The following is a 23784-nucleotide window of genomic DNA, read 5'->3' as shown; positions in this document are numbered from 1 at the left end:
AATTTTTTTTTCCTGAACAAATAACAGGACAGAGTAACGGGCATAGCAGGTGAGGGGACCACTGAGAGTGAGATGTTGTACTTTAAATGTGCACAGTATACAGCAGAGTGTAAATGAGTTTGTAGTGCAGATCGAAATTGGCAGAGACGATGTGAGCAAAAAGGCCCCGAAGGGAGTTATGTACAGGCCTGAAAGCAGCAGTCTGGATGTGTAGTAGAAAATAAATGTGGAATAGAAAAAGCTTGTAGGAAAGGCACTACAAGAATAATCATTGGGGACTTAGTTTCCCTGTCCATCTACATACTAGGTTGGTAGGTGATCACAAGAAAAGTAATTTGTGGAATGTCTGCAATTTATTTTTTGGAATAGCTTTGGTAGAGCCATCTGGACTAGGCAATTCTGGATTTATGTGGCAGACTTGATTTAGGGAACTTATGGTGAAGGAACCCCTAGGGGCAGTGACCATAATATGATAGAATTCATGCTACAGTTTGCAAGGGAGAATATTGAATTAGATTTGATGGTATTACAATTGAGTAAAGTCAACTACAAAGTCATGAGGGAGGAGCTGGGGCCAGAATAAATTGGAATGGGAGCCAAGCAAGGAAGATGGTGAGGTAGCAATGGCAGGAGATTTTCAGAAGGCACAGCAGAGTTGATGCCAAGGAAGAAGAAATCTACTAAGGGGAGGACGAGGGAACCATGGCTCATGAGTGAAGTTGGGAATAGTGTAAAAGCAAAAGAAAAATGTACAATATCATGGGGTTAGTGCTAATCCAGAGGGAAGCCTTTAAAACTCAGCAGAGGAGAAGCAAAAAGATGGGAGAAAATGAAAAATGAGGGTAAGCTCATTAGTAATAGCAAAAATAATTGAAAGAGTTTTTGTTTTAGATCTGTGAAAGGTAAGAAGGAGGCAAGAGCGGATATTGGACTGCTGAAAAATGAGACTGCACAAGTAATAATGGCAAGTAAGGAAATGGCAGAGGAACAGGATAGGTGCTTTATGTCAGCTGACTGATAGAAGGTAGAGGATGGGGATAAGAGGATTTTTTTTCAGGATTACAATCTGTATCAGTTGAAATCTGCAGGGATCAGTGTTTTTTTTTAAATTCACACATGGGATGAGGGAGTCACTGGCTAAGCCAGCATTTATTACCCATCCCTAATTGGCCAGAAAGCAGATGAAGAGTCGACTGCGTTGCTGTGGGTCTGGAGTAAGGAGTCGGTCAGATGATCTTCAGTAAGGCATTGGACAAGGTTCCCCATGGGAGACTGATTAGCAATGTTATATCTCAGATTACAGGGTGGATTAGCCATTTGGATACAGTACTAGCTCAAAGGTAGAAGGCAGAGGGTGGTGGTGGAGGGTTGTTTTTCAGACTGGAGGCCTGTGACCAGTGGAGTGCCACAAGGATCGGTGCGAGGTCCTCTACTTTTTGTCATTTACGTAAATGATTTGGATGGGAGCATAAGTGGTACTGTTAGTAAGTTTGCAGATGACGCCAAAATTGGAGGTATAGTGGACAGCGAAGAGGGTTCCCTCAGATTACAACAGGATCTTGATCAGATGGGCCAATGGGCTGAGCAGTGGCAGTTGGATTTTAATTCAGATAAATGTGAGGCGCTGCATTTTGGGAAAGCAAATCTTAGCAAGACCTATACACCTAATGGTAAGGCCCTAGGGAGTGTTGCTGAACAGAGAGACCTTGGAGTGCAGGTTCATAGCTCCTTGAAAGTGGAGTTGCAGGTAGATAGGATAGTGAAGAAGGCATTGGGTATGCTTTCCTTTATCGGTCAGCATAGTGAGTACAGGAGTTGGGAGGTCATGTTCCGACTGTACAGGACATTGGTTAGGCCACTGTTGGAATATTGCGTGCGGTTCTGGTCTCCTTCCTATCGGAAAGATATTGTGAACCTTGAAAGGATTCCAAAAAGATTTACAAGTATGTTGCCAGGATTGGAGGATTTGAGCTATAGGGAGAGGCTGAACAGGCTGGAGCTGTTTTTCCTGGAGCATCGGAGGCTGAGGGGTGACCTTAGAGGTTTACAAAATTGAGGGGCATGGATAGGATAAATAGGCAAAGTCTTTTCCCTGGGGCTGGGGGGGTCCAGGACTAGAGAGCATAGGTTTAGGGTGAGAGGGGTAAAAAAATAAGAGACCTACAGGGCAAGTTTTTCACACAGAAGGTGGTACATGTATGAAATGAGCTGCCAGAGGAAGTGGTGGAGGCTGGTACAATTGCAACATTTAAGAGGCATTTGGACAAGTATATGAATAGGAAGGGTTTGGAGGGATATTGGCCAGGTGCTGACAGGTGGGACTAGATTGGGTTGGGATATCTGGCCGGCATGGCTGGGTTGGACTGAAGGGTGTGTTTCCATGCTGTACATATCTATGACTAAGTAAGGATGGCAGTTTCCTTCCCTAACATGTTTTGGTAGCCAGATGGTTTTTCTGATAATCTGCAGTGGTACCATGGCCATGGTTAGACTTTTTAATTCTAGGCTTTCATTAAATTCAAATTCTACTGTCTGCCATGGTGAGATTCAAACCTCAGAACATCACCAGGATCTCTGGATTAATGATAATACCATTAGACCATTGCTTCCCAACTATTCATGATCTAAACATTAATGATCTAGATGAAGGAACTGAGGGCATTGTTGCTAAGTTTGCAAGATGATACAAAGGTAGAGGTGCAGACATGGAGATTGCAGAAGGATTTGGTAGACTAGAAGAGTAGCAAAGAAGTGGTAGATGGATTAATTTGGTATAGGCTATTTTCTAAATGGAGAAAGGCTTCAGAAATCTGAAGGGACTTAAGAGAATCCTGAACTAGCATTCTTAAGATTAACATGTAGGTTCAGTTGGCGGTTAGGACAGCACATACAATGTTAGCTTTCATTTGAAGAGGGCTAGAATACGAGCAGAAATGTACTGAGTTAAAAACCGAGTAAACTGTGGATGTTGTAAATCAAACAAAAAAACCAATTGCTGGAAAAGCTCAGCAGGTCTGGCAGCATCTGTGGAGAGAAAGCAAGGTTAACGTTTCGGGTCAAGTTACCCTTCCTCAGACCCCTTCTCAGCTCTAAGGAAGGGTCACTTGATGTGAAATTTTAACTCTGATTTCACTCCACAGATGCTGCTAGACCTGCTGAGCTTTTCCAGTGATTTTTCTTTGTTTCAGAAATGTACTAAGGCTGTATAAGATTCTGGTCAGACTGTATTGGAAATATTGTGAGCAGCTTTGGGCCCCGTACCTAAGGAAAGATATGCTGCTACTGGAGTGATCCAGAGGAGGTTGATCCTGGAGGTGAAGGGCTTGCCATATGAGAAGCGATTTGAGGATTTCTCTGTACTTGACATTTAAAAAATGAGGGACAATCTTATAGAATGCTGAGAAGCCTGGATAGAGTGAATGTGGAAAAGATCTTTCCATTAATAGGAGAAGCTAGGACTTGAGGGCACAACCTTTAGAGTGAAGGGACAACCCTTTACAAGTGAGACAAAAATAAATTTTTTCAGCCAGAGGGTGCTGAATCTGTGGAATTTGTTGCTATAGAAGGCTGTGGTGGCCAAGTCATCGAGTGTATTTAAGACCGGTTGATCTCCTTAATCATGAACCAAAAGTTGTAAGAAGAAGACAGGAGAACAGTGTTAAAAAATTATGTTCATTATGATGAATGGCAGAGTAGGCTCGATGGGCTGGATGGCCTAATTCTGCTCCCATATCTTGTGTTTCTATACTCTATTTAACAAGATGAGGCTGACCTGCGTCAACATCACCTTCCTGCATGTTTCCCATTTCTCTTGATCTTTTGGGATTGAAAAATGTGCTATTCAGTTGTCATGTATATTCTAGTCAGTGAATGTCCATACATTTCTGGGGAGATAAGTCCACAGGCACACAAGACAGACTGACTGACTCAAATATCCATGTTATTTTGGCTGGCACAATACTGAACATGTGATCAAAGTTTTGTTGCTTCAGCTTGCATTTCACTGCTTCTGGGTGATTCTTGTCTGAGGTCAGTTGCAGCTGCTATCTTGATTGTTTAGACAGTCATTACAAACTACCAGGAAATTCTGTTGTTAGATACAATAACAACACTTGAAACCAGAATGTAACTTCTTTATTTAGAAATGCTGTTCTGTTTCACCAGATTTCACATTCTGGATGGACAATTATAGTTCACATGCAAGAACAAGTCTATAAGTTCAAAATTCAGACCAGAGTGAAGCGAGGCTGTGTGGTAGCCCATATATTTATTACAATTCAGTTGACAGCAACTAATTTATCAAGATCAGCTGTTCTGTCAGTATTAACTACCATCTAGATGCACATGCTTTTAACCTCTGAGTTCTGTACCAAAACTAAATTGACTATCACTGATAAACATGAACTGTAGTTGGCAGATGACTAGTGTCATTGCCCACTGCACCATATTTGCAAGCCACTTTTTCCCTTTTTTTTTGCATATAAGAAACTTTAGGCTCACCTGAATGCTGCCAAAAACAAAACTTCGATCAACCTTGGATCTTATTGGTCAATCATTGTACCATCCATTTACTCTGAAATATGTTGAGCAACTTCTGTATCTTGGCAGCCATCCCACTCATAAGATAAGTAGTAATAGGAGATCAAACACCAAATCATATGCTCCAACTCCAGCTTCAACAAACTACTAACAGAAAGTGGTGATATCAAAGATTTCTGCAAGTCAAAACAAAATCCAAGTGTGAGGAACAATTGTCATCATCACACACCTATACTGTATTGAGATCTGAACCATACATCAGTAATACATGCGCTGTTGAGAAATTTTATCAGTGCCTCCAGCCATATCTGATTTAAAGGGAAGATTATGGAACATGCGTGGTGGGCTTCTTGAGGCCGCTCCACAAATATTTAGCCAAAATTTCTGTATAACAAGCTTTGGACTGGATACTTGTGTTCAGATTGCTAAAAGCATGTTCCCCTATCAGGTCTTATTTTCTCTGCTCTCAAATGGCCAGAGTTCCAGGGAGGACATAAAGAATGCTTCAAAGATACTCTGAAGTGTGGCAGCTTAATATCTGGGAGCGTCTGATTGCTCAAAGTTGCAACTGCTTGTCAATGAAGCTGTGTCTTCCTTTGGGTCATAGCAGTGAGGCAGAAAAAGAAAATGAAGGAATCAAATCCTGCACTACGAATTTGCCTGAATGGAGGAGGATATCTCAACTAATGGCCAAAGATCTCTGGGTTGAAAATTGTTTGCTCAGTCACAAGAAGACACATGGCAGTAACTCATGATGCTGAATAGAATGATCCTAGAATTGATTAGTTATAGGTCACACATTTCTAATCATGATATCTGAAATGTTGCAGGGTATATCAAGGCAAATGATCTTTTTTATGTTAATTTGAAACCTTGGCAGCTTCTTGCATTATGCTTCTTGGCTACCCAATGTAAGCTTGAACAAAGTAGGAGAGAATTGTGCAAGTGGATTGGATAATCAAAGATGAATTTTGAACAAAAAGGTGAGAACCTACTTGCAATTCTGAAATTGCTTTATGGTTCTAGCTTGGATAGATAAGTCAAGAAACCTTTGTGTCCGTTTCTATTTACCAGGACTGTGAAAAGAGGCCTATGATTTGTTTGTGGTCAAATACAGATGCAATTCAGAGCATTTACTTCAAGAATCATGGATTAGTATGGTTCATTATATCTATGAAGTTGAAATTTATTGTGGCTAATGAAACTTAGTTCTGAGTTACTAAACTGCATTCTAAATATCTAAAATGTTTTATAACTAATTCTTAAGTTGAGCAGGAATTTTCAATGTTACAATCATACAATTTATAAATAGGCATATTGAATCTGCTGTGCATCAGATCATGGTTAATCTGTGCCCTCAACTCTTTGTATTGCTGTATAATCTTTCACACACGTGCAGTTGTTAATCTGTCTTAACGCAATCTTTAAAATATTCAATCAACCTGTTCCTCATTGCTCTTTTGGGGTAGAAGAGTCCACGGAGTAAGGATGTTCAGAGAAATAAATCCTCATCCTCATCTTAAATTGGAGACTTATTTTTTTCCAAATATGTTCCAGAGGGGAGAAAATATCCCCTCAGTATCCACCTTGTCAAGTCCTTTTTTATATGCTTCCATAAATCTTCTGAACCCCAGTGGATTTAAGCTCAATCTGTTGAACCTTTCCTTACAAGATTTTTCTCAAGGTTTTATCCCAGGAATTTGTCAAGTAAACCTTCTCTGAACTGTAAGATTCAATTATATCCTTTATCAAATCAGATCATTGGATCACAATTGAAGTAGTTCAATCAATGCTCAGTATACTTTTAGCAGATCATCCCTACTTTTTTTAATAATAAATGGAATAATTCCATTTATTTTCTAATATCTTGCTGTATCTGCACACTAATTTTTTTGATTCATTTACAAAGATGCCTACATCTTTTACTGCAGCGTTCTGCGTCCCTCTCTATTTGAATATCTTTTTTATTCTTTCTGCCAAAATGGTTAAGTTCACATTTTTCCACATTAAACTCCATCTTCAATTTTTGCCCATACACTTAAAATATCTATGTTCCTTTTCAGATCCCCATGCCCTCTTAGAACTAAAGTGTCCTAAGTCTCATTTTGTCATCAGTAAATTTTGCAACCTTTTATTTAGTCCCTTCATCCAAGTCATTGATATAGATTGACATAGAATAATTAAGGCCTCAGTAGTGACTTCTGTGACGTTCAAACGGTTGCAGTCCATCATTCCCAAAAAAACGAATCATTTACCCTTACTACTTGTGAGTTAACCTATCCTCTATCCGTATTAATAATTACCTCATATACAGTGAGTTCTTACTTTGAACAGTAACTTTGTAACACTTTATCAAATCCATTTAAACTACTTCCACAGCTTCTCATTTATCCACATTGCATGTCACATCCTCCAAATAATTCCAATAAATTAGTCAAGGGTAATTTTATGTTCACAAAATCTCCATAACTGATTTGAAACATAGATCAGAGCATACTCTCCATGACAGATGTTACTCTAAGTTTGCTCCTTTCTTGAATAGGAAGTTACATTTGCTAAAGTTGTGGTTGATGGGATCCTTGCAGAGCTTCAAAATTAAAACAATTTGCACCTATCTCCGCAGCCACTTCTATTAAGAGCCTAGATGCATGCGGCTGGTCCTGGGGTCACGTCAGCATTTTATTCTTGATTTTTCTGAGTGCCTTTTCTCTTTCATTGTAAATACTTTAAATTTCTCCCTTGCTGGTATTTGTGACCTCTGCAATGAAGACCGACACAGAAAATGTTGACTTAATGCTTCCCGATTTCCAAGTCTTGCTGCTGAGGGCACTAATACTTATTTTAGCTATTCTTAACCTTTTTTACATAATAGAATCTCTTGCTATCTATTTTTGTGCTTCAAACTAACTTTCTGCCTTATTCTACTTGTTAAACCCTTGTTAATTACCTTTTATGTTCAAAACATGTGTTTTAGACCTACACTTGTCACTGTCAAACTGGATGTGAAATTTAATTATGATATTACCACCGCTACCTAGACACTCCTTTTTACAAATGAGGTCATTAGCCCTGTTCCATTGCACATGACCAGCTCCAGGATAGTCTTCTATCTGGTGTAGAACAACATTGTCCAGGTACACTCTGAACTTATTCAGAGTGAGGTGGGATGGCATGGTGACTCAATGGTTAGCACTGCTACCTCACAGCACCAGGGATCTGGGTTTAACCTTGGGCGACTATATGGAGTTTGCACATTCTCCCTGTCTGTGTCTGGGCTTCCTCCATGTGCTCTGGTTTCCTCCTACAGCCCAAAAATGTACAGGCTGGGTAAATTGGCCTTGCTAAATTGCCCCATAGTGTTCAGGGAAGTGTAGTTTAGATGCATTAGTCAGGGGTAAATATAGGATAATAGAGTAGGAGAATGAGTCTGGGTGGCTTACTCTTCCGAGGGTCCGTGTGGACTTGTAGGGATTCTACATTGTTCTATGGAGGGATTTGATGCTATTTGTTCTCCAAGCTATTTTTCTTAATCTGATTCATGTGGATTGAAAATCACCTGTAATTACTGTTTAACATTTTGTTTCAAACTCCCATTTTTTTTCTGAAGTACTCTGTTCTATACTTTTGCTACTCCATAGGGGATCTTGCACTAGTCTCACTTAGATTTCTTACTTTTTTTCTGTTTCTTTTCTTTTCTCGAGCCGAATTGATTCTGCATCCTAACCTTTAGAACAAACATTAGATCTCCTAGTATAATAATGTTTCCTGAATTACCAGACTTGCCTCAACACCTTTTCTAGCCTCCCATTCTTCAGAAGTGTCAAGAACCCTTATGGTTTTGGTTCCCAGCATTGTCCGACGTGCAGCCAGTTTGGCTAGCAGATAGTATGTATGTATTTTGATCTGTACTAATAATTTACCCAAATTATCATAAAACCATAAGAGCAAAAATTAGGCCATTGGCCCATTGAATCTGCTCCACCATTTAATCATGGTCAATAGGTTTTTCAACCCCATTTTCCCGCCTTCTCCCCATAACGTTTGATCCCCTTGGCAATCAAGAAGTTATCTATCTATCTCTGTTTTTAAATATACTCAGTGACCTGGCCTCACAGCTTCCTGTGGCAATGGATTCCACAGATTCACCATCTCTGGTAAAGAATTTTCTCCTTATCACTGTCCTGAAAGGTCAACTCTACTTGAAGACTGTCGTTGGATCCTTATCTCTTCTGCCAATGAAAACATCTTCTCGACGTCCATTCTGTCCAGGCCATTCAGTACTCATAAGTTTCAATCCGATCCCCCTCTTCTATCGAGTAAAGTCCTCAAACGTTCCTCAAATGTTAAGCCTTTAATTCCTGAGATCATTTTCATGAACCTGCTCTGGGGCCAGTACATCTTGTTCATAATATTGTAAATGTGGTATGATGGATATCACACACATTTACATATGATAACCTTTTTTGTGAAATAAAATCCTTATGTTAAAATGACATTGGATCCAGTAAAATAGTACTGTTTTATCAGGAAACGTCTATAACATAATATTCACTTTTATTGCTCTAATACTCACAATTAGGAATATATGTGCTTTCTAGCAAGAACTAGAATTTAAAATAATCGCTCTTTGGAAGAAGCACAAATGCTATTTAAAAGCAAAATATCACAAATACTAGAATTATGAAAAAAATATGCTGGAGAAGTTCAGCAGCATCTTTTAAGAAAAACCGGTAACAATTCAAGTCCAATATGACTTTCCTTCAAAACGTGTATTGTTTTTATGTTGGCATAAGCTCAGCTGATGTTGTTATTACTGTCAAAAGGTGTGGCGCTAGAAAAGCACAGCAGGTCAGGCAGCACCTGAGAAGTTGATGTTTTGGGTATAAGTCCTTCATCAGGAGTGCTCCTCAGATGTTGCACTTTCTGACTCTGATGTCCAGCGTCTGCAGTTCCTCACTTTCTCTGTTATTACTGACCAAGTTAGATATCAGACTAAAATCTGGTTTGATGGATCTTCGTTTTTTTGTTTTTTATTTGACACTGTGGTCTTTCACTGCAGCATACACAGAGGTGATAATACCACTAGGCTATTAATCCAGAGACCCAAATAACATTTTGGAAACCTGGGTTCAAATTCTGCCATGGCAGTTAGAGAAATTTGAATTCAATAAAAATTTGGAGTTGAGACTCTCATGATGGTCATAAACCACTATTATAAAAATTGCTCTGGTTCTCTAATGTACTTTTTAGGGAATGAAACTGCTGTCCTTACCTTTTCTGGCATACATGTGACTCTAGACCCACAGCAATGTAGTCTATTCTTAACTGCTCTCTGGGCAGTAAGGGCTAGGAAGTAAATGTTCGCCTTTCCAGTGATGCCCATAAACTGTGAATGAATGGTAAAAATGCATAACAAAAGAATAACTTTATGCAAAAGAAAATATAATAAAATTGTATAAATCGAGCTGTTTACATGTAACACCATTTGAATCACAAAGTCAAAATACAATCCCATCTATACTTTCTTCATCACTTTACAGTACTCAAAATGCTTTTCTATCACATCTATCAGTTTAACTTCACTGTTTCTTTCAACTCCCAGTCTAGAGAGTTTGGTAACCCTTCCTTGATTAATCGTACAATTTGAGCTTAGACTTTCTCAACTTTTAAATAATCCCTTCAACATTGTCTCCAAACATTTCTAGTCTGGAACATTGAGGTAACCTTTTTCCTAACCGTTCTAAATGATCTCTTTTCTTGGGTAGAAACTACTTCACAAGTAACTTCATCTGACCTCTGAGCTGAAAAACAAGAGCTTTCCAATGCAATAGGCTTTTCCCAGAAGCAAAAAAAACCTTGATCCTCCTAAATAGAAAGCGCCTCAATGTTTACTATGTCTGTTTGTAAACAGTCCCAATGAAGCAAATTCCCATTATCACTCCAGGGCTCGTACTGTCACAGTGCAGGTTTCCAAGACTAAATATGGAGAAGTGTTGAATATGTAATTACGTGAATAAGTATGACTAATATGCTACATATTCTATCCTAGTGGTAGTGGCGAGGATTCCTTGGACAGTTTATTCTCTCGGCTACCATTAACTCCATCTCTTTCTCCACGGAAAAGAACAACAAGCCAAAGTAAATCTGAACCACCACTTCTAAGGACGAGCAAGCGCACCATCTACACTGCAGGACGACCTCCCTGGTACAATGAGTCAGGAACTCCATTTAAAGAAGCATTTGTTATTGGTAAGTAATACTGTTTTACACAGTATTCATCACAATTAAAGTGAAATATGATTTTAAACCTTGATAGCAGTAACGCAGAATAATGGAACAAGTGAACGAAAGTAAGCCTTTTGATCACGTTCTGTATTTTGTGCAGACCCTGACTTTATACCTCAACATCATGTACCCACTTTAGTATCATGTCCCACATTACCGTCACATATCCATTTGAAAACTTAAACTGACAAAGTCAAAGCTTTTTGAAGGAGAGACATTCAGACTTTAACTGTTATGACTTAGTTTGGGTAGTGAGCTGGAAACCGAGCTATTCCCAGGGTCTTCACACAAGTTAAAACATCTAAAAAGCACACAAAGTTCCTCAATTTATCCGACTTGCAGAACCAAGTTTCTCTATTACAAGTCATAGATGTACAGCATGGAAACAGACCCTTCGGTCCAACTTGTCCATGCCGACCAGATATCCCAACCCAATCTAGTCCCACCTGTCGGCACCCGACCCATATCGCTGCAAACCCTTCTTATTCATGTACTCATCCACATGCCTCTTAAATGTTGCGATTGTACCAGCCTCCACCACTTCCTCTGGCACTTCATTCCATACCCGTACCACTGTGTGAAAAATTGCTCCTTTTATATCTTTCCCCTCTCTCACCCTAAACCTATGTCCTCTAGTTCTGCACCTCCTGACCCCGGGAAAAAGACTTTGCCTATTTACCCTGTCCATGCCCCTCATAATTTTGTAAGGTTCTATAAGGTCACTCCTCAGCCTCCGACGCTCCAGGGAAAACAGCCCCAGCCTGTTCAGCCTCTCCCTATAGCTCAAATCCTTCAACCCTGGCAACATCCTTTTCTTAAATCTTTTCTGAACCCTTTCAAGTTTCACAACATCTTTCCGATAGGAAGGAGACCAGAATTGCATACAGTATTCCAACAGTGGCCTAACCAATGTCCTTTACAGTCGCAACATGAACTCCTGACTCCTGTACTCAATATCTGACCAATAAAGAAAGGCATACCAAACGCCGCCTTCACTATCCTATCTACCTGTGACTCCACTTGCAAGGAGCTATGAACCTGCACTCCAAGGTCTCTTTTTGTTCAGCAACACTCCCTAGGACCTTACCATTAAGTGTATAAGTCCTGCTAAGATTTGCTTTCCCAAAGTGCAGCACCTCGCATTTATCTGAATTAAACTCCATCTGCTACTTCTCAACCCATTGGCTCATCAGATCAAGATCCTGTTGTAATCTGAGGTAACCCTCTTCGCTGTCCACTACACCTCCAATTTTGGTGTCATCTGCAAACTTACTAACTGTATCTCTTATGCTCGCATACAAATCATTTATGTAAATGATGAAAAGTAGAGGACCCAGTGCCAATCCTTGTGGCACTCCACTGGTCACAGGCCTCCAGTCTGAAAAACAACCTTCCACCACCACCACCCTCTGTCTTCTACCTTTTGAGCCAGTTCTATATCCAAATGGCTAGTTCTCCCTGTATTCTGAGAGATCTAATCTTGCTAATCAGTCTCCCATGGGGAACCTGGTCAAATGCCTTACTCAAGTCCATATAGATCACACCTACTGCTCTGTCCTCATCAATCCTCTTTGTTACTTCTTCAAAAATCTCAATCAAATTTGAGAGACATGATTTCCCACATACAAAACTATGTTGACTATCCCTAATCAGTCCTTGCCTTTCCAAATAAATGTACATCCTGTCCCCTCCAACAACTGGCCCATCCCAACGTCAGGCTCACTGGTCTACAGTTCCCTGGCTTGTCCTTACCACCCTTCTTAAACTGTGACACCCAGTTTGCCAATCTCCAGTCTTCCGGCACCTCACCTGTGACTAATGATGATACAAATATCTCAGCAAGAGGCCCAGCAATCACTTCTCTAGTTTCCCACAGTTCTAGGGTACACCTGTTCAGGTCCTAGGGATTTATCCACCTTTACCCGTTTCAAGACATCCAGTACTTCCTCCTCTATATGAACATTTTGCAAGATGTCACCATCTATTTCCCTACAGTCTATATCTTCCATATCCTTTTCCACAGTAAATACTGATGCAAAATACTCATTTAGTATCTCCCCCATTTTCTGTGGATCCACACAAAGACCGCCTTGCTGAGCTTTGAGGGGCTCTATTCTCTCCCTAGTTACCCTTTTGTCCTTAATGTATTTATAAAAATTCTTTGGATTCTCCTTAATTCTATTTGCCAAAGCTATTTCATGTCTCCTTTTTGCACTCCTGATTTCTCTCTTAAGTATCCTCCTATTTCCTTTATGTTCCTCTAAGGGTTCACTCGATCTATCTTGTCTATATCGGACACATGCTTCCTTCTTTTCCTTAATCAAACCCTCCATTTCTTTAGTCATCCAATATTCCCTATACCTACCAATCTTTCCTTTCACCCTAACAGCAATATACTTTCTCTGGATTCTCGATATCTAATTTCTGAAGGTTTCCCATTTTCCAACCATCCCTTTACCTGTGAACATCTGACCCAATTAGCTTTTGAAAGTTCTTGCCTAATACTGTCAAAATTGGCCTTTCTCCAATTTAGAACTTCAACTTTTTAGATCTGGTCTATCCTTTTCCATCATTTATTTTAAATCTGATAGAATTATGGTCGCTGGCCCCAAAGTGCTCCCCCACTGACACCTCCGTCACCTGCCCTGCCTTATTTCCCAAGAGTAGGTCAAGTTTTTCACCTTCTCTAGGAGGTACATCCACACACTGAATCAGAAAATTGTCTTATATGCACTTAACAAATTCCCCTCCATCCAAACCCTTAAAACTGTGGCAGTCCCAGTCCATGGTTAGAAAGTTAAAATCCCCTTCCATAACCACCCTATTATTCCTCCAGATAGCTGAGATCTCCTTCCAAGTTTGTTTCTCAATTTCCCTCTGACTATTAGGGGGTCCATAATACAATCCCAGTAAGGCGATCAACCCTTTCTTATTTCTCAGTTCCACCCAAATAACGTCCCTGGATGTATTTCCGGGAATATCCTCCCTCAGCACAGCTGTAATGCTGTCCCTTATCAAAAATGCCACTTCACCTCCTCTCTCGACTCCTTTTCTGTCTTTCTTGTAGCATTTATATCCTGGAACATTTTAACTGTCAGTCCTGAGCCATGTTTGTGTAATTGCTATGATATCCCAGTCCTGTGTTCCTAACCATGCCCTGAGTTCATCTGCCTTCCTAGTTAGGCCCTTTGCATTGAAATAAATGCAGTTTAATTTATTAGTCCTACCTTGTCCCTGCCAGTCCTGACTTGTTTGTTTGTTTGTTTGTTTGTCTTGCTTTTGTTCTGAACTGTAGTAGTCACAGATTGATCTCTTTCCTCACTATCTCCCTTGGTCCCACCCCACCCCCACCTTACTAGTTTAAATCCTCCCGAACAGCTCTAGCAAATTTCCCTGTCTTTATATTACTCCCCTTTCAATCTAGGTGCAATCTGTCCTTCTTGTACAGGTCATTTCTACCCCAAAAGAGATTCCTGTGATCCAAAAATGTGAATCCTTCTCCATACATCTGCCCTATCCTCCTATTCCTGCCCACACTAGCTCGGAGCACTGGGAGTAATCCAGATATTACTACTCTCGAGGACATCCTTTTTAAATTTCTGCCTAACTCTCTGTAATCTCCCTTCAGAATCTCAACCTTTTCCCATCCTATGTCCACATTGGAACAAATGACAATGACCTCTTGCTGGCCCCTCTCCCCCGTGAGAACATTCTGCATCCTCTCTGAGACATCCTTGATCCTGGCACCAGGGAAGCAACACATTTTGCTTTTTTGCTGCTGGCCACAGAAAGGTCTGTCTGTACCTCGGACTAGAGAGATTAAACTATAAATACAAGTAAACAGTTGCGGAAAATTGACATATAGAGTACTAAATAAAACAAGAATGCACCCTTACACAGACAAAAAAAATAGACATGGTAAAATAAGCTGAGGACTGAGGGAGAAAACTGGAAAGACAGTTCACTTGTCTTTGTTCCCATGTCCTGATTTTGAGATGATCCTTGTAATGCTGACCAGCATGTTGCTTCAGTTATATTTCTTCAGTTGCATCCATTGATTGGTGAAATACTAGGTAGCTGGTTTCCTTTTTTGGAAAAAAGTTTCCGACTCATCAGTTAAATGTCACAGCTTACAACAACTATTGCAGGAAAGCTAAACTGGTTTCTTTCAGACTTATTGATTGCAGAGAACAGAACAGAAAGACCACTCCTGCACTGGGGAAGAACTGGGAAACTCTCTAACTTGTTCCTAGGCCCCCCCCCCGCAACAAACCTTGGCTCTAAATTCTTTGCAACTCCATTTCAATTTCTGCTTGTTCAAATCATGTTGTTAACATGATGCCTGCAATGGGTGTCAGCTTACCTGCTTTCAAAACTGCAGCCTCTCTTTCAAACACTTTTTTTTTATGGTGTGGAGGTGCTGGTGCTGGACTAGGGTGGACACAGATAAAAATCATAACAGGTTTATTTGGAAGTATTAGCTTTCGAAGCGTTGCTCCTTCAAGTAGCTATGGAGCAGGATCACAAGACGCAGAATTTATAGCAAAAGATCACAGTGTATTGCAACTGAGTTGGTATATTGAACAAACCTAGATCACTGTTAAATCTTTCACCTTTTAGCAAAGGGTTGCAGGTTTCGGTTCATTATAGCATTATATTGTTGCAGTTGCATGTAATCTTTTGCTATTCTGCATCGTATGACCCTGCTCCACAGCTATCTGATGAAGCAGTGCTCTGAAAGCGAGTAATTCCAAATAAAACTGTTGCACTATAATCTGGTGTTGTGATTTTTAGCTTTTTTTTAAAACTACATTCAGACCACTTTTTCAAATCAAAAATCTTCAAAGGCAAAGGGCCCTCTGGCAAGTGGGAGGCCTTTAAAATTGAGATAACAACTAGAGTTCAAGGTCTTTACATTCCTGTGAGAAGTTGGCAGTAATGACAAGAGAAATTGAGGTAATGACCAGGAAAAAAAAAGGAGGCACGGTTCAGGGGCAGACAGCTGGGATAAAGGGAGGTATATAAGAATGCAGGAGTTTACTGAAGAAAGAAATCAGGTGGACAATAAGGGGGCACAAGATAGCCTTGCCTGAGAAGATGAGGGTGGATCCAAAGACATTCTTTTAGTATAGTAAAGGAAAAAGAATGGAGAGAAAATAAGGCCACTCAAAGACCAAAGTAGATATGTATGTGTAGTACTGGAGGAGATGGGTGAGATTCTCAATGAATATTTTTCTTCTGTGTTTACCATGGAGAAAGTCATGAAGACTTGGAAATTTGAGTAAGTTGGTAGTGGTGTCTTGGGCAAGTCCCTATCATACTAGAGGAGTCGTTAGGTGTGCTAAAATATATTATTATGAACTTTGGAGGTGTACTGTACCTTTTTATTGTTGTCCTGTTTTTCTCCCCCCCCCCCCAGCCGAAAGAAAATGCTGAGAGACACTATAGTTTTACCTCCTTCATATTTATTCCAGGCCCTGGATGGAGAGAATGATCGCCCATGTGCACAGAGACATGAGTTCACGGTCTTCTCTAGAACAGCAGTTTCTGAACGAACTATATAGTCATTTTACAGGGAGGAACATTCAGTAAAGGCAACAAAAATATTAATTGGGTAACCGTTACAATCAATGAGTATCAATAGCAGAGACTAAGCCCTTTACTGTTATACAATGAATGTACTTAACCTTGTTAACTGGATTCATACATTGGATACTTTTCACCTTGTTAACTGATTTTATATACTGAATGCTACGTCATCTTGTTAAATGGCTCTACATAATGAATGCTTTTCCACCTTGTTAACTCATTACCCTTGCCTCCAGCACCCTGTTGTTAAATGCAAGTTCTTATCTGATCTGAGTCTTGCTCAGCTGAATCTCTTGTTTCACAAAACTCAGAACTTAACTCTTTCCCTGCCTGCTTATACTCTATAGACATTCTCACCGTTGAGAGTGAATGCTGTTTTGCACTGAGAGCTTACAAGCACCTATCATGTGACTAGTTAGCAGTCTGAGTATACTGGAAAATTGAAAATATGTAACATTTGGCTGTGAAATGGATACCTGAGTTGGTTGCTGTTTGGTTAAATTTACATTGTTGCTAAATCAGTTTGAATTATGCCTCTGGATACTAAAATCCAATTGAGTTTGAAGTTATTGTTTTGCCAACATCAAACAAATGAGACGATCTGATGTTGGGGGTATAAATAAAAGCAGGCACTTTGAAAATCAGACAGTAACTGCTATCGAGAAAGAGAGAGAGAGAGCGACCCAAAAATTGAAATACTTTCTGTCCAAGCTACCTTTTATCATATGAAACATTTCACAGGAAAAGCAAGAAGACAACTGAGGGAGATCTTCAGCCGGAAGAAGACAGACACTGCAGATGACAGCCCCTGTCTGGTTTTGAAACTACGTAGATTTAATTTTAAAAAGCTGTTTTTCTTGGAACAGTATATTGTTATAGAGTTTGAGGTGGCTAATAAGCAGTTAACAAAAACTTTATGGCCCAGAATCAGGTCCTTTGGCTCAGGCTTGGAGGGCCGATCTAAATCCACTGTCTAAACCTATCGCCAGATTCCTAAGCATCTGCATCTCTCTGCTCCCTCACCTACTCGTGCATCTGTCCAGATGCACCTTAAATGAATCTAGTGTTTGCCTCTACTATCTCTGCTGGCAAAGCTTTCCAGACACTTACCACCCTCGCTGTAAAGTATTTTCCACTTGTATCCCCTTTAAACGTTTCACCTCTCACCTTGAATGCATAACCTCTCATTATTGAATCCCTCACCCTGGGAAAAAGCTTATCTCTATCCATCCTGTCTATACCATTCATGATTTTGTAGACCTCAATCTCCTTTTTTCTAATGAAAACAATTCTAATCTACTCAACCTCTCTCTTCATTGCTAGCACCTTCCATATCAGGCAGCATCCTTGTAAACCTTCTCTGCACCCCTTCCAAAGCGTCCACATCCTTTCGCTAATGTGGCAACCAGAACTGTACACAGTATTCTAAATGCGACCAAACCAAAGTTTTGTATAATTTTAATATGACCTGCCATCTCTTATATTCAATTGAAGCCAAGCATACCATATGCCTTCTTGACCACTCTATCCATCTGTGCAGCCATCTGTTTCCTCTCTGCCTAACTGTCCAGTCTATCTATATTCTCTTGTATTCTTTTGACAGTCCTCTATACTTTCTGCTACTCCACCAATCTTTGCGTCATTTGCAAACTTACTGATCAGACCAACAATGCCTCTTCCAGATCATTTACATATATCACAATCTACAGTGACCCCAGCACTGATCCCTTTGGGACACTACTGGTCACCTTTCTCCATTTTGAGAAACTCCCTTCAACAACTACTGTCTGTCTCCTGTTGCTCAACCACTTTATCCACCTAGCTAGAATACCCTGCACACCCATGTGCCTTCACTTTCTCTACAAGTTTACCATAGGCAATCTTATCAAACCGGCCTTACTAAAGTCCATGTGTAACTTCTGGCAACTTGGTCACTCCCTCAAAGAAATCTATTAGGTTGGTAAGGCATGATCTCCCCCACACAAAACCATGTTGCTTATCACTGATAGCCCATTCTTTTCTAAATATAAATAGATTTTATCCCTCAGTACCTTCTCCTGCAACTTTCCCACCACTGACATCAGACTCACTGGTCTGTAATTACCTGGAATATCCCTACTACCCTTGTACAGGGGGACAACATGAGCAACCCTCCAGTCCTCTGCCACTTCACGTGTGTTAAAGGATACTATAAAGATATCTGTCAGGGCCCCGGCTATTTCCTCTGTTGCATCCCTCAACCTGGGATAGATCCAATCTGGACCTGGGGATTTGTCTGCCTTAATATCCTCTAGCCTACCTAACACGTCTTCCCTCCTTATATCAATGTAATCCAGAGTAAACAAACTTCTATCTCTAATCTCAACATTCATCGTGTCCCCTTCCTCAGTGAATACTGATGCAAAGCGATCATTGAGAATCTCGCCCTTTTTCTCAGGTTTGGCGCACAATCTTCCTTCCTTTAGTGGACCAACCCTTTCTCTAGTTACCCTCTTGCTTCTTACATGTGAATAAAAGGCCTTGGGATTCTCCTTAATTCTGCTCGCTAAAGTTATTTTGTGACCCCTTCTAGCCTACTTGATTCCTCGTTTAAGATTGGTCCTACTCTCCTGATATTCCTCCAAGTCCTGTTCTGTTCTTAGCTGCCTGGACCTTACGTATGCTTCCCTTTTCTTCTTGGCTAGTCGCATGATTTCTCCTGTCAGACATTGAGAAAGGGGGCTTAGAGTTGTGAATTGTTGTTTAATGTTCATTTTTAGAGAATAAATTGAAGTTGTTGTCTTTAAATAGTAGAATTTGGGAATTCTGTCACCCATTTTAGCAGATTAAGACAAGGTGAGCTTTTTCTGAGTGTTTGGTTTCATTAACAGAAAGGTTCTCAGCCATATTGTTACACTATGAAGGTGGATAAATCTCTTGGTCCTAACCAGATATATCCAAGAGTACTGCAACTGGCTAGATTTTTAAAAAAATGGGGGGGCCTGGCTGATATTTTGCATTATTGTTAGCCTTAGGTGAGGTCCTGCTCAACTGGAGTATAGTGACTGTTGTGCCCTTACTTAAGAAGGGTTGCAAAGAAAAGCCTGGGAACTATAGACCAGGAAGCCTAACATCTTTGGTAGGTAAGTTGGATGAAAAAATTGAGAGTTAAGGTATGCATGCATTTGGAAAGACCGGGTTTGATTGGGAGTAGTCCGCATGGATCAAAGACCTCCCACACACATTTGAGGGACATGAAGTGACCAGGGAGGTTGATGAGGGCAGGGTGGTAGACTTAGTCTGTGTGGATTTCAGTACGGCCTTTGACAAGGTTTCACATGGTAGGCAGCTCTAGAAGGTTAGATTACATGGAGCTGGCAAATTGGATACAAATTGGTTTGATTTTAGGAAGCAGAGGGTAATAGAGGAAGGATGCTTGTTAGACTGGAGGCCTGTGACTAGTGAATGCCTGGAGTCAGTGCTGGCCCTTTACTGTTTGTTATCTATATCAATGACTTGGATGATTAATAAGTTTGCAGATGACACTAAAGTAACCTTTCTCTCTGTCCATGATACTGGCTATCAGAAATTACAGCAGGATCTTGATCAGCTGAGGAAGTTGGCTGAGAATTTGCACATTGAGTTTAATAGATCAGTGCGGTGGCTCACTGGTTAGCATTGCTTCCTCAGTGCCAGGGACCCTGTTTCGATTCTAGCCTCGGGTCACTGTCTGTGTGGAGTTTGCACGTTCTCCCCGTGTCTGTGTGGGTTTCCTCCCACAATCCAAATCTGTGCAGGTGAGTTGGCAGAGCTAAGTTGCCCATAGTGTTAGGTGCATTAATCGGGGGTAAATACAGGGAATGGGTCTGGGTAGGTTACTCTTCAGAGGGTCAGTGTGGACTTGGAGGGCCAAAAGGCCTGTTTCCACACTGTAGGTAATCTAATCTAATATCGATAAGTGTGAGGTCTTGTATTTGGCAAAGTCCAAATCAAGGTAGGAGTTTCATGGTGAGTGGAGTTAAGGCCTTAAGGAGTGTAGTGGAATAGGACCTTGGATTTCAGGTTCACCAGTTCTCTGAAAGTGGAGTCACAGAGACAGGGCAATGAGGAAGGCTTTTGGCACTGGCCTTCATCAGTTAGGGCACTGAGCATAGACGTTGGGAAATTGTTACAGCTGTACAGAACATTGGTGTGGCTGCACTTGGAGTATTGTGTTCAGCAAGGTGACCAAAACTGTAGGAAGGATGTTATTAAACTGGAAAGTGTACAGAAGAAATTTACAAGGATGTTGCCAGGATTCAATGGTCTGAGTTATAGGGAGAGGTTGGACAAGCTAGGACCTCTTTCTTTAGACCTTAGGAGAATAAGGTGTATAAGAGTGGTATGGATAGGGTGAATATTTTTCTCAAAGTTGGGAAATTGAGGACTAGAGGGCATCAGTTTAAGGTTAGAGGAGAAAGGTTCCTTTTTATTTTCTGAGGGGCAGCCTTTTACAGAGTAAAAGGAATGAGCTTTCAGTGGTTGAGGTTGGTACATTAACAACATTTAAAAGGCATATACAAATAAATGTTTAGGAAAGGGGTAGAAGTGCAGGGAAATTCGGTTATAGGACACTTTGGCCAGTTTGGGCCAAAGGGCCTGTCTCCGTGGTCAGGACTCATGACAGAGTCATAGGAGTTGTACAGCATGGAAACAAGCCCTTTTGGTCTTCCTTGTCCATGCTGAACAAAATTCCAAACTAAACTAGTCCGACCTACCAATCCTTGATCCATATCTCTCCAAACCTTTTACTATTCATGTACTTATCCAAATGTGTTTTAAACATTGTAACAATACCTGCATCTATCACTTTCCCAGGACGATCATTCCACATGCGAACCACACTTTTGTGTTTTTAAGAAAAAAAGCCCCTTATGTCTTTTTTTTGTATTGTTCATCCCACCTTAAATTTTGTCTTGTAATCCTTCCATTCTAAGGGAAAAGGCACCTACCATGAAGCCTGTCTATTCTTATGACCTGAGTGTCACCTCTCGACCTCCTCCGCTCTAGTGATAAAAGTCCTAACCTATACAGCCTTTTTTTTATGACTCGAGCTTTCCATGTCTGACAACAATCTGGTACATTTCTTCTGAACCCTCTCCAGCTTAATAATATCCTTCATATAACAGGACATCGAGAACTGGACACAGTATTCAAGACGAGGCCTCGCCAATTTCTAGTACAACCTCAACATGGCTTCCCAACACCTGTTCTCAAAGGACTGAGCAATTAAGGCAAGCGTGCTAAATGCCTCTTTAATCACTCCCTCTGTGACAGAAACTTCAAAGGATTATGTGCCTGAACTCCTAGATCCCTCTGGTCTATAACACTACCCAAAGGCCTTACCATTAATTGTATAAGTCCTGTCCCTGTTTGTTGTACAAAAATGTAATACCTCGCATTTATCCAGATTGAACTTCATCTGCTGTTTTTCAGCCCAGTGACCTATTTGACCAAGATCCTTTGTAATCTTCGAAAAGTTTCTTCACTGTCTACTATGCCACCAATTTTGGTGTCATCTGTAAACTTAGTAACCATGCCTTCTATATTCTCATCTAGATCAATTACATAAATGACAAATAAAGAACCCAGAACCAGTGCCTGGGTCACTATTGGTAGTAGGCCTCCAGGTTGAAAAATAACCCTCCACCACCATTTTTTTTTGTCTCCTGCTGTTAAGCCAAATGTGAATCCGATTGGCAAACTCTCTTTGAATCCCATGTGACATAAATTGATGGACTTCTATAATGCAGAACCTTGTCAAAGACTTTACTAAAGGCCAAGTACAACGTCTACTGGTCTGCTCTCATCTTTTTTGTAACTTCCTCCAAAAACTCAGTCAAGTTTGTAAGAAACTATTTTTCTCCCACAAAACCAAGCTAACTATCCCCTATCAATTTTTGCCTCTCTAAATGTCTATGAATCCTACCTTTCATAAAATCACCTCCAACAATTTACCGGAGAAAGTGAGGTCTGCAGATGCTGGAGATCAGAGCTGAAAATGTGTTGCTGGAAAAGCGCAGCAGGTCAGGCAGCATCCAAGGAACAGGAGATTCGACGTTTCGGGCATAAGCCCTTCTTCAGGAAGGGCTTATGTCCGAAACGTCGAATCTCCTGTTCCTTGGATGCTGCCTGACCTGCTGCGCTTTTCCAGCAACACATTTTCAGCTCCAACAATTTACCCACAACTAAAGTCAGACACGGCTTCCAATTGTATGAAGTAGTGCTTCCTGACACAACCCCAGAATTACTTGGCTTTAATTTCAATGTTTTGTCTGTTTCTTTTGTTCTGGACTTGCTGTGCATGCAGCAATCATTTTGCAGTCTAGATAATTTCTAATCAGCCTGTTCAGAATATAACATAGCTCTGGATAGGTGGGACTAACCCAGACCTCCTAACCCTACCACTACATGAGGCCAGTTTTGCACTCTTGCCTTTCCAAACCTTTTAATCGTCTTAAACAAGCTTACTGCTTGATTTGCTATCACCAGGGAATATAAATCTGGTCCATGTAACGTTTCTTTCCAATTGAACCATTTTAGTCCCATCATTCAGATCAGTCTATGCTGCACCACCTTCAAAGCTAATATGTCTTTCTCGAAAACAGATCACAATGTTACAGATGTGGTCTGACTACTGTAATATAATTTCTAACCCTTTTTTTATTTCTGCCTCCTGAGGTGAAGGCCAACAATTAATTAGCCTTTTACGTTGGTTTATTGTTCCCAGTCAAAACTTTAGTGTTCTAATATATCTTTAAATTCCAAGTAGATAACCTCACACATCCCTGCATTAAACTAGTCTGCCTCCTATTATGTTACTTGCAAATTGGATCAGTGTTTTTGTTATATCTAACTATTTGCCCAAGTCTTTGCCTCTGAGATGCATTGAATAATGTTGCTTCAGTTCTAATGGCCATATTGTATGATACTAATTAGGTACTGTGGGATTCTCTTTTCTCTTACACAACGCATGTGATCTTCACTGTAGTATGCCTGTTGCATGCCTTTAAACTTTGACTCAATCAAGATATATGTCTTTGAACTACTTGTGTTTCCTTAGTAGACATCGTGATGATGTAGATATTGGATAAAGGGAGATAAGGGAGAGCTGTAAATTATCTTTAGATTATAGAGCAAAGAAAAGGATATTCTGTTAAAAAGTAGCAATTGATTCGTAAATAAATAACTTATAGGGAAATATAAGTGTTTCAACTGAACATTTTTAAGAGGCATAGAGTCACCCAGCACATAAACAGGCCCTTTTGTTCACCATGTCTATGGTAACCAACAAACACTAAACTATACTTTTTATTATTTACCCGCACTTGGTCCACAGCTTACTCTGTCCTT

The 23784-nt window shown here is 40.4% G+C and overlaps 1 protein-coding gene across 2 annotated transcripts in view; it reads left to right on the top strand.

Annotated features, from left to right (window-relative positions):
- si:ch211-243j20.2 (uridine-cytidine kinase-like 1) overlaps window positions 1-23784 on the top strand; it is a 197853-nt gene that overhangs the window by 6837 nt on the left and 167232 nt on the right. Inside the window, exon 2 of one of the 2 annotated variants that reach the window (XM_060851760.1) lies at window positions 10589-10788. In XM_060851760.1, the coding sequence (XP_060707743.1) occupies window positions 10589-10788 (200 nt within the window). Of the gene's footprint in view, window positions 1-10588; window positions 10789-23784 lie in introns of those variants that run through there. The other variant, XM_060851769.1, reaches the window with a different exon arrangement.

This window comes from Hemiscyllium ocellatum, chromosome 3 (genome assembly GCF_020745735.1).
Source record: "Hemiscyllium ocellatum isolate sHemOce1 chromosome 3, sHemOce1.pat.X.cur, whole genome shotgun sequence".
Classification (NCBI taxonomy): Eukaryota; Metazoa; Chordata; class Chondrichthyes; order Orectolobiformes; family Hemiscylliidae; genus Hemiscyllium; species Hemiscyllium ocellatum.
The sequence above is the reverse complement of the archived record's forward strand: the minus strand, read 5'-3'. Positions and strand labels throughout refer to the sequence as shown.